The 15,706-nt window shown below is 46.1% G+C and overlaps 1 protein-coding gene across 1 annotated transcript; it reads left to right on the top strand.

The window, feature by feature from the left end:
- Nucleotides 1-5,962: 5,962 nt before the first annotated feature.
- Nucleotides 5,963-7,714, top strand: LOC123407773 (F-box protein At2g23160-like). The gene is made up of 2 exons (XM_045100982.1): nucleotides 5,963-6,071; nucleotides 6,177-7,714. Exon 2 carries the CDS (start codon nucleotides 6,204-6,206, stop codon nucleotides 7,320-7,322), a length of 1,119 nt encoding a protein of 372 aa, XP_044956917.1. The 5' UTR covers nucleotides 5,963-6,071; nucleotides 6,177-6,203; the 3' UTR covers nucleotides 7,323-7,714.
- Nucleotides 7,715-15,706: the final 7,992 nt, after the last annotated feature.

Here is a 15,706-nt window from a genome sequence, read left to right as displayed (position 1 = left end):
TGCATAAAGGTGGCTAGCGGGTGTTTGTCTCTCCTACTCTAGTCGGATTGGATTTGATGAAAAGGGTCCTTATGAAGGGTAAATATCTTTGGCATATCATCGTTGTGGCTGTCACGTAGGTAAGAAAGCGTTCTTGCTAGAAACCCAAATCAGCCACGTAAAACTTGCAACAACAATTAGAGGACGTCTAACTTGTTTTTGCAGGGTTTGACATGTGATGTGATATGGCCAAAGTTGTGATGTTGCATGTATGATGTATGAGATGATCATGTTATTGTAATTGGTTTCACGACTTGCATGTCGATGAGTATGACAACCGGCAGGAACCATAGGAGTTGTCTTAATTTATTGTATGAGATGCAACGCCATGTGCTTACTACATTTACTTCATTGCTAACGGTTAGCTATAGTAGTAGTGATAGTAGTGGTTGTCCCCTAGGTTTTCTACGCCGTTGCGTTGCGGTGTGCCAGGCGGTGTCAGTTGTGAAACGATTCCACACTTCCTTAGGTGTTCCTTAGGTGGGCTGGTGCGCCCCCCCCCCACTCAGCCCTTTTGTGTTCTACTCATGCATATAATCTACGCATAGAAAACCTGCCGCCGGCGCCACAACCTTTTGAATTTATGCTACGTTACCAAACAGATGCGTCACTGCCGCCGGCGCTAAACCCCAGAGGTGGGAAGAAGGCGGCTGTCGGACGTGGATTCGTAAAGCACAGGCTTTCGGACACCTCTTATCCTTACCCTCCAATGTTGCTTTGAGATTTGTGCTACACAACTACCTCACTACACATATGATTGGAAGCAAACAAATTCAGTGTTCATCATCCCAGCTATTATATGTTGGGTAACGTAGCATAAATTCAAAAATTTCCTACGCATATTCAGATCTTCCTATGGAGAGACCAACAACGAGAGAGGGGTGAGTGCATCTTCATACCTTTGAAGATCGCTAAGCGGAAGCGTTACTAGAACGCGGTTGATGGAGTCGTACTCGCGGCGATTCAGATCGCGGTGTGATTCCGATCTAGTGTCGAACCACGGCACCTCCACGTTCAACACACGTGTAGCCCGGTGACGTCTCCCGCACCTTGATCCAGCAAGGAGGAGGGAGAGGTTGGGGAAGAACTCCAGCAGCACGACGGCGTGGTGTCGATGGAGAGACGAGGTCTCCTGGCAGGGCTTCGCCAAGCACCGGTAGAGAGGAGGAGAAAGAAGGGCAGGGCTGCGCCGAGGGAGAAGGAAAAGTCTATCTCCAACAGCTCCAAAACCCCCATTATTTATAGGAGGAGGGGAGGGGGGTGCGCCACCCCTAGGGTTCCCCCTTAGGTGGTGCGGCGCCCCAGATGGGAGAGGGGGCGACGGCCAGGGCAGGGAGGAGGGGTGGCGCACCCCTCTGGTGGGCCTTAGGCCCACCTGCGCTAGGGTTCCCCCCCTCTCCCCTCTTCCTGCGCCATGGGCTGAGTGGGGGGCGCACCATCTCACCTAGGGGCTGGTTCCCTTCCCCACTTGGCCCATCTCGCCTCCCGGGGTCGTTGCCCCCTTTCGGTGGACCTCCGGGGCCACCTCCGGTGGTCTCGGTGGTCCCGGTACGTTACCGGTGATGCCCGAAACACTTCCGGTGTCCGAAACCATCCGTCCTATATATCAATCTTTACCTCCGGACCATTCCGGAGCTCCTCGTGATGTCCGGGATCTCATCCGGGACTCCGAACAACTTTCGATAACCTCGTACAACAATTCCCTATAACCCTAGCATCATCGAACCTTAAGTGTGTAGACCCTACGGGTTCGGGAGATAGGCAGACATGACCGAGACACCTCTCTGGGCAATAACCATCAGCGGGGTCTGGATACCCATGGTGGCTCCCACTAGCTCCACGATGATCTCATCGGATGAACCACGATGTCAAGGATTCAATCAATCCCGTATACGATTCCCTTTGTCTGTCGGTATAGAACTTGCCCGAGATTCGATCGTCGGTATACCTATACCTTGTTCAATCTCGTTACCGGTAAGTCTCTTTACTCGTTCCGTAGCACGCCATAGTGTGACTAACTCCTTAGTCACATTGAGCTCATGATGATGTTCTACCGAGTGGGCCCAGAGATACCTCTCCGTCACACGGAGTGACAAATCCCGATCTCGATTCGTGCCAACCCAACAGACACTTTCGGAGGTACCCGTAGTGCACCTTTATAGTCACCCAGTTACGTTGTGACGTTTGATACACCCAAAGCACTCCTACGGTATCCGGGAGTTGCACAATCTCACGGTCGAAGGAAAATATACTTGACATTAGAAAAGCATTAGCATACGAACAATACGATCTAGTGCTAGGCTTAGGATTGGGTCTTGTCCACCACATCATTCTCCCAATGATGTGATCCCGTTATCAATGACATCCAATGTCATGATCAGGAAACCATGATCATCTATTGACTAACGAGCTAGCCAACTAGAGGCTTGCTAGGGACACATTGTGATCTATTCATTCACACATGTATTACTGTTTCCTGTTAATACAATTATAGCATGAACGATAGACGATTATCATGAACAAGGAAATATGATAATAACCATTTTATTATTGCCTCTAGGGCATATTTCCAACACGAACAACTTTCGATAACCTCGTATAACAATTCCCTATAACCCTAGCGTCATCGAACCTTAAGTGTGTACACCCTACGGGTTCGGGAGACAGGCAGACATGACCGAGACACCTCTCTGGCCAATAACCATCAGCGGGGTCTGGATACCCATGGTGGCTCCCACTTGCTCCACGATGATCTCATCGGATGAACCATGATGTCAAGGATTCAATCAATCCCGTATACAATTCCCTTTGTCTGTCGGTATAGAACTTGCTTTAGATTCAATCGTCGGTATACCTATACCTTGTTTAATCTCATTACCGGTAAGTCTCTTTACTCGTTTCGTAGTACGTCATCGTGTGCCTAACTCCTTAGTCACATTGAGCTCATGATGATGTTCTACCAAGTGGGCCCAGAGATACCTCTCCATCACACGGAATGACAAATCCCGATCTCGATTCGTACAAACCCAAGAGACACTTTCAGAGATACCCGTAGTGCACATTTATAGTCACCCAGTTACGTTGTGACGTTTGATACACCCAAAGCACTCCTACGGTATCCGGGAGTTGCACAATCTCACGGTCGAAGGAACAGACACTTGACATTAGAAAAGCTTTAGCATACGAACAATACGATCTAGTGCTATGCTTAGGATTGGGTCTTGTCCATCACATCATTCTCCCAATGATGTGATCCCGTTATCAATGACATCTAATGCCCATGACCAGGAAACCATGATCATCTATTGACTAACGAGCTAGCCAACTAGAGGCTTGCTAGGGACACATTGTGATCTATTTATTCACACATGTATTACTGTTTCCTGTTAATACAATTATAGCATGCACAATAGACGATTATCATGAACAAGGAAATATGATAATAACCATTTTATTATTGCCTCTAGGGCATATTTCCAACATTATAAACCATAGGGAACAAGCAAATCCAGTGTTCATCATCCCAAGTATTACAAACCATATGAAACAACATTACAAGCCATAGGAAGCAAATAAATCTAGTGGTCACAATTCCATATTTACAAGCCACTTGAAACATACAAATATAGTGTTAATAGTTTTACATTAGTATAAGTCACATGCCCAAGCCCCCATGCCCTCCCCTCGCCGTCGTCGATCTGTGCCTCCGGGAAAACTGGTGCTAGCGGCGTTGGGGCCCTCTCTCCCCTCTGTGTGTGAGGGGTCGGCGTGGATCGGCAATCCCGGATGGGGTGCTGCGTTGGGCTAGGGTGTAGCGACGCTGGGTGGAACTCGGAGGTGGCCGGTCTTTGGTTCTTCGTCCCAGTCATGGAGGGATGGTTGCGGCGGCGACTCTCGCGTTGGTTGGTGGCGTCCGCGGTGGGGGGGGGGGCATTGGAAGATTCAGACCGTCGGGATCCAAGGGAGTCCCGTGATGGTTGGCCTTGTTGTTCTTCGTGCTCCAGAACTTCGATTTGCTTCATGTCGACCTCCTCGATCTAGACACCAACGGGTTCCTGACTTCCTTTCGTAGATGTCAGATTCTGCCGCATGGTGTCACTCGATATTTAGATCGGAATTGATCCGGTCGGGTGTGTCCTCATTTTCGGCCAGAGAGGCTTCATGAGGCGTGGCACGAAGCTTCATTGTCTTGTCGGTGCCATGGAAAATGTCTAAATATAGATTTTCATGGCGTTGATAGTGGTGAAGAAAGTCATGGTGGCTGCGATCGAAGACTTGTAATGGTGGAGAAGAGTTTTGGTTGCATTGAAGAATGGCGGCACATGTTTTTTCCTGTGTATCGATTGGGTGTTGAGGACTTGCAGTGACCGCATTGGCATGAGGGAGCGGCAGCACAGATGGACAATCTTTTGGGGGTGCCTATCGAGTTTTGAAAAGGCATTGTTTTGGTTGTACCTAGAAATGGTTTTGAAAAGGCACTGTTTTGGGGATCTCCTACTATCTTCAATGTGAAAACTCAAGATCATTCTTTTCTTCTTGGAGGCATCGCTTTTGGAGAACCTCTTCTGTAGTGTGGGCATTGTCTTTGGTGATGATTAGAGTGTTGTCGTTGCGAGTGTTTCATTATTGCAATGGGGTCTTTGTTTTACATTTCTCTCTTTAATATTTTAGTTTTTGGCTGTGTGCATCATTGATGTCTTTGATATCGATGTGGAGGCTGGGTGTAATTGATACCTTCGTTGTATCGAAAACAAGCCACATGAAACAAATAAATCGAGTGGTCACAATTCCCCAATATTGTAAACCATTAAAAACAAATAAATATAGAATCATATGCGATGCGTTATAGGTCGAGACATGAAGCCTAATGAGAAGGCATAAACATGGCCATAGATCCTTTTGCGGTCAATAGGCATAATATCACAAGGACGGTGAGTCTTCTGCTTCAGATTTGCGTGTAGCCTGGGTGTACGGATCTTGAGTGGATGCTATGGAGCTACCTAACTGGGCAGTCGGTAGTGCTTCGATCGACGTGGCCTGAGGATGTTGGAGCGGGACTCTAGGAGTTGGCTCGCGGCGGTCGTGGAGTGCTATGGATCAAGTTGGCGGGTGGTTTGTTGGCAGGCGCAAGACGTCTCAACCACATGGTTGTTGTGGTCTAGTCGGATGGTGGGGTCGGATTCAACGATGACGGTTTTGGTGAGCTCCGGATGAAAGCCTAGCACATGCTTAAGATGATGCTAGCGACGACATCATCCTTGGATAAGCAAGTGCACGGCCTTGGTATCGATGTGCAAGCTAGAGCAGCGGATTCACGGTTCAGCTTGAATGGTTTGAGGTTGCTTGGAAAGCAGGGTCGTCGTTTGATACAAGGCCTCAGGGGTCGGTGTGTGTGTTGGTGTTATTTGTAAGTTGGAGTGATGGCTATAAATCATGTTGTATGGTGTCGTATTTGGTTACATGTTTCGGGGGAATGCGGCTTGAAGCCTGTATGTGTGCTTTGGTGCGTGGGCTCTAGGTCGTATGGTAAGATGTTGGCTTTGGTTGGCCGAGTGGTTTAGGGCATAGCCTCAGGTCTAACTATATGTGTGTCTATGTATTGATTTTCGGCTAATTTTTCTTATAAAATTGTTCGTTTTTCTTTGACGCAAAAATATATAGCGTCTCTTGAAGTATTGATTTAACACTCCTTCGTCATAAAGAGAGGTGTTAAATACTATTTGGTCGGAAAAATGTTGCCTCGCATTGTATTGTCTTGGGTTGGTCTGTTTTTCCTTTTGTACTATAAAAAAAATGTTTGAAAAATGATAAGTTCTGAAAGTTGTGAGTTTCCGAAATACTAGACCTCTACAGCAAACAAAGAAAATGCATGCACACACAAGCAAGCAAGCGTGGTTCAAAACAGCTTTTGTTTTCTACTGGAGTAGTATTTTATACCGTATTATACAGTACGATACGACGACCCATCCCGGCCGAGGCGATCGAGGCGCCGCCGGCTGCATCCCGTCCGCCGGGCGCCGCCCTCAACCAAGGTGACTGCCCTTTCCCCGAGTCACCACGGCGAGGTCACCGCCGCCGGCTACTACCTGGGTCGATTTTCCTTAGCCAGATCCATGATTTCATCTCTCCGTTTGCAGATCTGACTGGCTTTCCCCTTCCGATCAATGGAGAAGAGGGCGATGGTGGGGGCGGCCGGCCTGTTCACCGACGACCTCATCCTGGAGATCCTCTCCCGCCTCCCCGCCAGATCCCTCCACCGCTTCAAGTGCGTCTCCGTGCCCTGGCGCGACCTCATCTCCGACCCCGCCAACCGCAAGAAGCTCCCCCAAACCCTCGCCGGCTTCCTCTACATGTCCATCAGCACCAATCGGATCCACCACCACTTCGCCAGCGTCTCCGGCGCCGCGGCCCTGTTCGACCCGTCCCTCCCTTACCTGCACCCAAACAAGGACGAGCGCATCACCCAGGTGGACGCCTGCAATGGCCTCATTCTCTACCGCGGCAGCAACAAGAGTTGGGATGATTTCCGTTTTGTAGTCTGCGATCCGGCCACAGGGAGGTGGGTGGAGCTGCCCCCTCGGCCGACGCCGGCGCCAGTTAACAGATATAGCCGCACCGCAGGTCTGGCCTTTGATCCGGCAGTCTCATCCCATTTCCATGTTATTCAGTTCGAGGAGACATACTCGTCGAGCATGACAGCAGTGATCATCTACTCGTCGCGGACAGGAGCCTGGAGCCGCAGGGATTGTGGGATCGCTGAGAGAGTAGGCATGTTCTGCTCTGGTAAATGCGTCTTTGTTGGCGGTATGATGTACGTGATCGGCATCCTGGAGCAGTTTGCGTTGGTGGGGGTGGACACGGAGGGGAAAGTGTGGAAGACTATTAACTTGCCGCGTGTCGGGCCGACATTTGGCACGATTGGATCATCGCAGGGTTGCTTACACTATGCTATTGCTTCCGTCGATGATAACGATAAGATCCTGGATTCTGAGATATCACTCTGGTGCCTCAAGGATCACGACAGTAAAGAATTGGTCCTGAAACACACTGCCAGCATTGATAAGCTTATGAGCACAACGGGGCTGGGGTACAGGGTTGTTGCGATTCATCCAGATTGCGGCACCGTTTTCCTGGTTTCACGCCGAGGAGATACCTTGGTAGCGTACGATATGCAACGTCAGAGAGTTGGTTGTATCCTTAATCTTGAGAAAAACAATATACAACAATTTCTACCGTATGTTCCTCTATTCTCAGAGCCATTAGCAGGTGCTGATGGGCAGTAGTTTCTTTTACCTTCAGACCACCCTTGTGCTTCCTCGAAGAAATGGCTCTTCTGTGGGCTGAAGAATTTATCTGTGCACTTTGGAATCTATTTGAATCATGCTTCTCAGTTTGCTGGTGCTTACAATCCTGCTTGCTTGATTTCCAGCTCAGAGCAATGCTTGGTAAACCTACAGATTATGCATCATGGCATTCTGAAAGAACGTTGTTACCCTTGTTCTTATTTGTCTAGCACTGGATGTTATTCTGGACATGTATTAGTTCTACGGGGCTAAATTGTTATGTAATCGGCCTCCTTGTCCATAACAGAAAGTTATTATGATTATTAAATCTTAGTGCATACTGTCAACCTGCTAATGTACTAAAAGGTTTATTCATACTGGTTGCTGCCTTACTGGTGTGTTGTCTAGTTGACTTTATTATTCAATATTTGGTAAAGCACTACCTTTGAGCAATTTCCTTTTATTTATGTTCTCTGTATCTAATGAATTTTTTTTATTCACTGCCTTATTCATTCACTATTTTGACAAACCAATGGTACGTAGAACATTGCCAGTGCTAGAAATCTAGTGACCATGACATATCTAGGCTTGTCTTTTGGTTTAGACATTTGGCGTTGTGTGCTCTTATCGTTCATATATTGAACCCCTGGTAATGTAGTGTCGATGTGCCTTGTGGCTATACTCATCAAGATGGTACTGTCAAGGAAGAAAAATTGTTGTGTACATCGATGGGCTAAAAAATCTGTCAAAAATCAAAATCAGAATGTCGGTATCTTGATGATATCTGCATGAACTACCATGGAAATATGCAAAGGCTGTATAAATTATCTGACACTCATGCTTGCTTGATTTCCAGTTCACCCTTGTTATTCTGGACATGTATTATTGCAGACTGGTAATTTCTCTGATTGTGTTCCTGCTAGTGTACCATATGGTTCAGCCAGACTGATTACTGGTGTGACCTTATTCATTCAGTATTTTGGTAAAACACCACCTTTGAGCAACTTCTTTTTGTGTGTGTTTGCTGTAGCTATTGAATTCAGTGGAGCTTTGGATCTGTTAATCAGAGAAATTGCATCAGTGTCAATTATAAAATAAAATTGGAGTACGTGGTCTTGTACAAATAGTAGAGTGCAGGTGAAAGAAATTAGTACGCCAGAGTTTTACTTACTGTGGTAACAACAATTTTATATAGATGCAACTTCATGCATGATACTTATCTGTGAACACGTCTGAATGACGACCAAAAATAAGATCTCTTGGTGTGTCTGATTGATTTGGCTGTGTTGGTGCCCTGCCTGAGTCCGCAGGCTCAACCAGCGTTTTTTCTGTATGTTTTTGAGGTGATGGCTCTTGATTCTTGAATGGGTTTGTTTTAAGATTGAGTGATTATAGACAGTATGACCTGAAAACAGTCGAGATGAATCATTCAAGAATGCCATTTAATCCCTAGAAAATCTTCGAGCTGCTTGAGAACTGTTGACGTATTTATTTTAAACTTGGCATAGGCTGAATCAGACGGACGATATTTGTCTGTGAACACGGCTGAATAACACTAAAATAAGATCTCTTGGTGTGGTTGATTGGTTTGGCTGTGTTGATACCCTGTTTGAGGCGGCTCAAAAAAGGACAGACCCAGCGCATAGAAGCTCCCACACAAGGTTTGGTTGGCCATCATTGAGAGGAGGTAAGAATTTCTCCGATTTTAGCATAAGCTCCTGTAAGAATTTCCGGAGTTCCTTACAGAGAAGAATTCACATGTTACAACTTACAACAGATGTTCATCCCTCAGTTTGTACTTTTCTGTGATCTCTCATTCATTCTTGTCAGTTCAAACATGGCCTAGCAGTCAGAAATAAGCTCATCCCCTTTTTCCATTCAAGGCATCTGACAAGCAGCTGAAGCGGACAGAGACAATAATGAGTGAACATTACACACTGGAGTTCTGAATTAGCTCAATGTTTGTCTGTCAACACGGCTGAATGGCCACCCGAAATATGGACTCTTGGTGTGGTTGATTATAGGTGAGTGACCATCTTGCATATCCTTCGAGGCATCGACATCCAGCTTGTCTCTCGCTCCGTGACACTTATCATTTATCAACCAGGTGAATCAATATGATCTATCCCTTTTTTCCTTATTATATATACATGGTAGTGATACCTGTATAATTTGGTTTTGTGATGCAAAAGATCATGGATCTTCGGGCTGCAATTTTTAATTTTTCGAGACAGAATTTTGTAGTGGGGTTAATCAAGATGTGCAATTGAAAACGTTTTCTTTATTCCCACATAATCGTACTTGTGAGAGTAGGTACTCTGTTTATCTTATCTTATGCCGAAACCGAAGATGAATGAAAGCAAAGTATACTTGGTTACTTGGTTGAAACGAACATATGTGCACCAAATGTTATATTGTTCGTTTAGATTGTACTGCTAGCCTGATCGAGTCATTTCAATTAGCATTGTTTATATATGCTTGTGATGTGATGATCTTGCTTCTGGAATGAGAATAGACAATATGAGCTGAGAACAGTCTAGATGAATTTAATCAAGAATGCCATTTTATTCCAAGAAAATCCCTGAGCTGGTTGAGAACTGATGATGTATGTTTTTTTTTAAAGTTGACACCACTTAGTCATATGCATCTAACGGTGTTAATTTCATAAAGAGTTGGCCATTCACTTGTCCTCGGTCTGAACATTTGACACAACAAGTAGATGTTTTCTACGTTTGCTCCATGAATAGCGCGTAGCAGAGCCGCGCCTAATATTCCGACAACTCCCATCATATGAAATGGGTTCAACGTCCAATTATGAAATCCTTGGAAGAAAAGGATGAATCAAAATATCGCCGTTACGCCAAAACTCAGTGCAAAGAACCAACCAGATTGCCCCAGTGGATAAATAAGGAATACCGAAATCAATTAGTTAACATGGTGGTTAACAGTATTATGAAAGACGAAAAAAAACCATTCGCTTATCAAATTCTCTATCGAGCCATGAAAAAGATTCAACAAAGAGAAAAACAAATCCACTATTGGTTTTACGTCAAGTAATACGTAGAGTAACTCCCAATATAGGAGTAAAAACAAGACGTAATACAAAAAGGATCGACACGGAAAGTTCCGATTGAAATAGGATCTAAACAAGGAAGAGCACTTGCCATTCGTTGGTTATTAGAAGCATCCCAAAAGCGTCCGGGTCAAAATATGGCTTTCAAATTAAGTTTCAAATTAGTAAATGCTGCCAAAGGGAGTGGGGGTACCATACGCAAAAAGGGACCGAATCCCAGCTATTGGTATCATACATGTATAGTGTTTTTACCTACCTATGCAATATTTCCAGTTTCTTGGGTCCAAATTGGGCTCCTTGATATCTCTTTGCATATAGTGTCGGTGGATAGGAAAATGCCATCCAACAGGACATGGCAAACCTGGTCCAAACGCTCGGGCTGATCGACACCCCATGTCCAGTCCAGATGTGGGGTGGACATGGAGATGCCCCGACGTGGCCGGACGTACCCACCACGTCAGACTAACAGGTGGGACCCATGAGAAAACCCATCCGTCTGACGTTTGGCTCCTCCATTTTTAGGTGAGGATGCATCCATGGCGCCACTCCAACATGCCACCTGAGGAGCAAGTTGGGTTATTTAAGCCAGACGGCGAGGCAACCTTAGATGTCCTGTTCTCACTCCTTTTCTGTGTGTCACCGCTGCCCCCTCCTCTCACTTTTCTCGCCCCTCTTGTTCACGCCACTGATGCCCCCTACTCTTACTATTCTCATCCCTCTTCTTCGTGCCACCGCTGCACCCTCCTCTCACTACTCTCATCCCTCCGGTTTAATGTTCACGAGTTTGAAAAAAAAACATTCATGAGTTTCAAAACAATGTTCACGAGTTAGAGAAAAGTGTTCGCAAGTTGTAAAATATGTTTGTTAGTTTAAATAAAATGTTCACAAATTTAAAAATTATTCTTGAATTCGATTTTTTTTACAACTTCTTACAAAATGTTCACAAATTTAAAAATTGTTCAGGATCATAAAAGTACACAAGTTGTAAATATTTTATTAATTTAAAAAAATAGTTTATACATTTTTAAAATGTTTGTGGGTGTGAAAAAAAGGGAAAAATTATGGAAAGAAACAAAAAAAGAGTCAATGTCCATGAATTTTCACAAAATATTCACGAGTTTGTAAAAATGTTTCTAAGTTCGAAAAAATGTTTACGGATTTAAAAATTATTCCTAAATTGGGAAATGTTCAGAATGTTTCTTAAAAATATTGTTTTTCATAAAATAATATGAATTGAAAAAATTGTGATTTTAAAAAATAGTTTAATTTTTTTAGAAATGTTTGTGATTGTGAAAAAAGAAAAGGAAAAACGTAAGAAAATAAAATCAGAAAAGAAACAATTTTTTTATAAAAAGAGAACAAAAAAACTAAAGAAAAGCGAAACCGGTTCAGAGAAGATTCAAAACCAATGGGAAAAAACCCTCTAGAGAAGGCCCGGAGAAGGAGGGGGGAGGCTCAAGGAGGTGGTCTTGCTGGTTGACCGAGTTGGCCTCAGGTTGGAGATGGCACATGCCGCTGCATGAGCACTTCTTGATGGAGGATGCATGGAGGACTTCTGCTTCTCGATGGTGGAGGAGAGGTGCAACTCGAGGCGATGCGGTCAGATGTTGTGGCCCTCATCGAGCTCTACACCAGCCCGACCCTCATTGCAGAAGCCTGAGCCGTCCTTGAGTCCGTTAAGGATGAAAGGGTGGTGGCGACGGACCGCCGCAGGATATTCACTCGTGACCTAGAGCCGGAGGTTCCGACGAGGGGATGATCCCGATCCCCTCACACAAGGAGTAGATAGATTAGTTTGTAGTATATGTATTTTTTATTTTTGGATGTAATTCTATCTTGTTTTATTTATGAATAAATGAATCTATGAATGCGTTGTAGCAGAGCTAGCCAAACGGGTTGGGCCAACCAGACCAGCCCGTGAGCATGCGGCATGGCTCGCCATGGGCCAGGCACGCCATGCTTTGGGTCATGCCTGGGTCTGGAGGTTGGGTGCGCGGGCCAGCACAGCACGATTCGTTTTATTTTGCATTATTCCTCACCTTGGGAGAGAAATAGTTATTCTTCACCTCCTTTATTTTAACATCTATGCACCGTTATTTTAGTTCTGTAATTTTTGTCTTATTTTATACGTAAAAAAGATCGTAAAAAATATATTTAACGTAAAAATATTTTATGTCATGTAAATTTGCGAACATACAAACATAGTGCAAAAAATACAATAAATTCAATTTTTTCTGGTCTTATAACTTATATTTTTGTTTTTCCTTTGTTAAATTTTACTTAGTGATTCAATATAAATATAACTATTTGTATTTTAAATATAATTTTTTTGTAAATTGATCGTAAGATTATCTCGGATGAAGATTAAATTATTATACATCCTAGGTGATGAAGAGAGTTTATATATATATATATATATATATATATATATATATATATATATATATATATATATATATATATATATATATATATATATATATATATATATATATATATACCTAAAAGACAACCCAATAGACCGAAAAATGAGCCTAACAGGCTGAACATATGCAACCCAGCCAGCATGCTAAACGGGCCAACGTGTCGGCCCGTTTTGCAACCAGACCGTGCCTGGGCGTGGAGGCGCACCACACGGGATGGCATGGCACGACCCGTTTGCTAAACGTGTCTCCATGCCGTGCCGGGTCGGGCTCACTCATTTGGCCGCCTAACGCCTCGACCCATTCTTCAAAGGCGTCTGCTTCGCGTCTGCGCCGACCCATTTCAGGCCCAAATTTGAGCTAGAAATGTGTCGGCGCGGACGCAACTGACGTCCTCTCGGTTTCAGCGCCGCCCGACGTGGCGGCTGGTCAACTGCCGCCCACGTCTTTATTAATGACAACCGCCCATCTAGCTACCTCGCTACTCCCCCACCAACGACAAACCCTAGCCAACACCATGGGTTTCTTTCTCGACGCACGCTCCATCTCTATAAAGAACAAGGGCAAAGCCCTCGCCCTCCCTTGGCGCGTGCTCCCCCCGTCGTCGTATTCTCGCCCGCCTCGGCAGCGAATAAGTGTCCCAGTGCCCATACTAGATTGCACTGGGAGCACGACATCCCTCTCCCTACCCCGACGTGACACTGCCACACGACTGGCACTTGGATCCGGAGAGGATCCTAGTGTCGGCGGTCCCGCGGTCGGTGGGGGCACATACGGAGGAGGTTCGGGATCGGCGGCAGCACGTGACGCCTGAGCAGCGACTGAACCCTGCGTACGTTGCAGACTCTCCCGATTGGGAGGTCTGGTTTGTGTTTGAGCACGAGGAGCAGCGCCGGCGCGGCATCCACGATGTGCGGGCAAGCACCCAGCCGCTCCCTCGTCGTGTGCGACGAGGATCAGGAGGCTTCCTACCAGGAGGCGCCGACGGTTGCCCTCCGTGAATGCGTGGAGAAAGGGCGATGCGAGGAGAAGCAGAAGGAGGCGGCTTACCAGACGCTGTTCGCGGAGGCCATGGCGCTCTTCGCTGCCGACGACTGTGTCGTGCTACCGCTGGCCCCTTCGTCCACTGCCAAGGCCGAGCCGGGGCCGACCGTCCTGAAGACCGAGCAGTACATATGGGATGGGTTGGTGCGCGAGTGGGTGAGAGCGCCACCTGTCTGGTTGATGACGACGCCGGAGCAGGAGCAGGCCTACCTGAAGCACTAGCGGCAACGACGACTGACGGAGGAGCTCCTCGAGGGCTAGCGGCTCGAGCAGGGGGAGCGCCATGCCGAAGCCCAGCCAGCGGGCGGTGCAGCCACCTACGAATGACGTTGCCGCTGCGTGAGATATGACATTCCCCTGGGCTGGCCCGACACCGAGGCTCGTCGTCGACCTCACCGGTCCCAAGGACGATAACAAGGACTGCAAGGACAGTGCACCACCTTGTTGTTAGTTTAATTAATGTCACTTTACTTAATGCAATGTGGACTCGTGGGACTATCGTCAGCCTTTGAGACCGACATTAATGTTTAATTAACATTTTTATTTTCAATTTTTCTATCGTGCCGTCTTAAAAATGTGTCACAGTAGTGTTGGGCACAAGCGCCGATTGATTTCGAAAAACGAAGGGGGTGTTTCTTTCGAGGGACTTTTTGGTGTAGGGACTAAAAAAAGTCCCTTTTAGTCTCATGTGAAAGAAACATGAGGGACTTTTAGGGACTAAAATGGGGTAGTTGGGACTAAAGGAAGAAGTCCCTATGAGAGGGACTTTTTGGAACTTTTTTGACACTTTTTCCAACAATGCCCCTACTTTTAGCATGTTATTTAATAACTTTTAGTATATTACCAGGGGTAACATGATCTTTTTGCATGTCATTTAATGACCTCTAGTCCATGTTTAGTCCTTGAAAAGAAATGGGTAGTGACTAAAGACTTTTTAGTTGGGACTAAAAAAAGTCAAGAAACAGGGCCGAACACAGATGTCCATTTACTCGGCGGACCCAAACAAACAAAACGCATATCCGTTTTGGTCGGGTTGTTGGGGTTTGCTCTAGAAAACAGTGAGTCGGACAAAAATAAAAAAGCCCAGTCCGGTTGGAGCTTCAGCGTCCATATTCGTTTTCCGACTTCCTGTGTCGCTCCGAGAAGCCCGTCGTCGCCGGCTGCATCCCCGCCGCCCGTCGCCCGTCGCCGACCGAAACCAAACCAAGGTTCTAATTTTCCTGACTCACTACCACCGGCTAGGTGGCAACTACGTGGGACTCAAGGTTTTCCTTGGCCAGATCCATGATCCCCTCTCTCCATTTGCAGATCTGACCCCGCTTCCGATCCGTGGACAAGGCGGATAGGGGAGGTCTTTTTTTTAACCGGGCTTCTCCCCTTTCCATTAAATGCATAACGGAAATACATTGATTTGTTCCGAGACGAGAGAGAAGAAGGGAAAGAGAGAGAAGCGAGCTCAGAGCAATGCTAGGAAACCCACCGCCTTGCGCCTGTCATCAGGAACACAAGGCTATGGGGCGAAAACCTAGCATCGCCCAAAACCCCGCCACAACTCTAAGGAGGATAGAGCAACATCCAGTACCGCGATCAGTTCGACCAAAACATGAACCAGAAAGACGCTAGAACTACGACATGCCACGCATGGCTGAATTAGGGGTAAACACCACATCGCCAGAATTTCACACCCCGAGTGCATCACCATTCGTCCCAGTTGCCGTCCCCCTCATCGTGCTTGCTGGTATCTGGCATTGGAGGACCCAGAGCAGCAACATCTGCGAAGCATTTGCTTTCAGCATCTTAGCACCTTTTTTCATCACCTCAGCCATCTCCGGCTTCTGCAACCC

Source organism: Hordeum vulgare, chromosome 7H (assembly GCF_904849725.1).
Source record: "Hordeum vulgare subsp. vulgare chromosome 7H, MorexV3_pseudomolecules_assembly, whole genome shotgun sequence".
In the NCBI taxonomy this organism is placed as follows: Eukaryota; Viridiplantae; Streptophyta; class Magnoliopsida; order Poales; family Poaceae; genus Hordeum; species Hordeum vulgare.
This window is presented reverse-complemented; position numbering and strand designations above follow the sequence as displayed.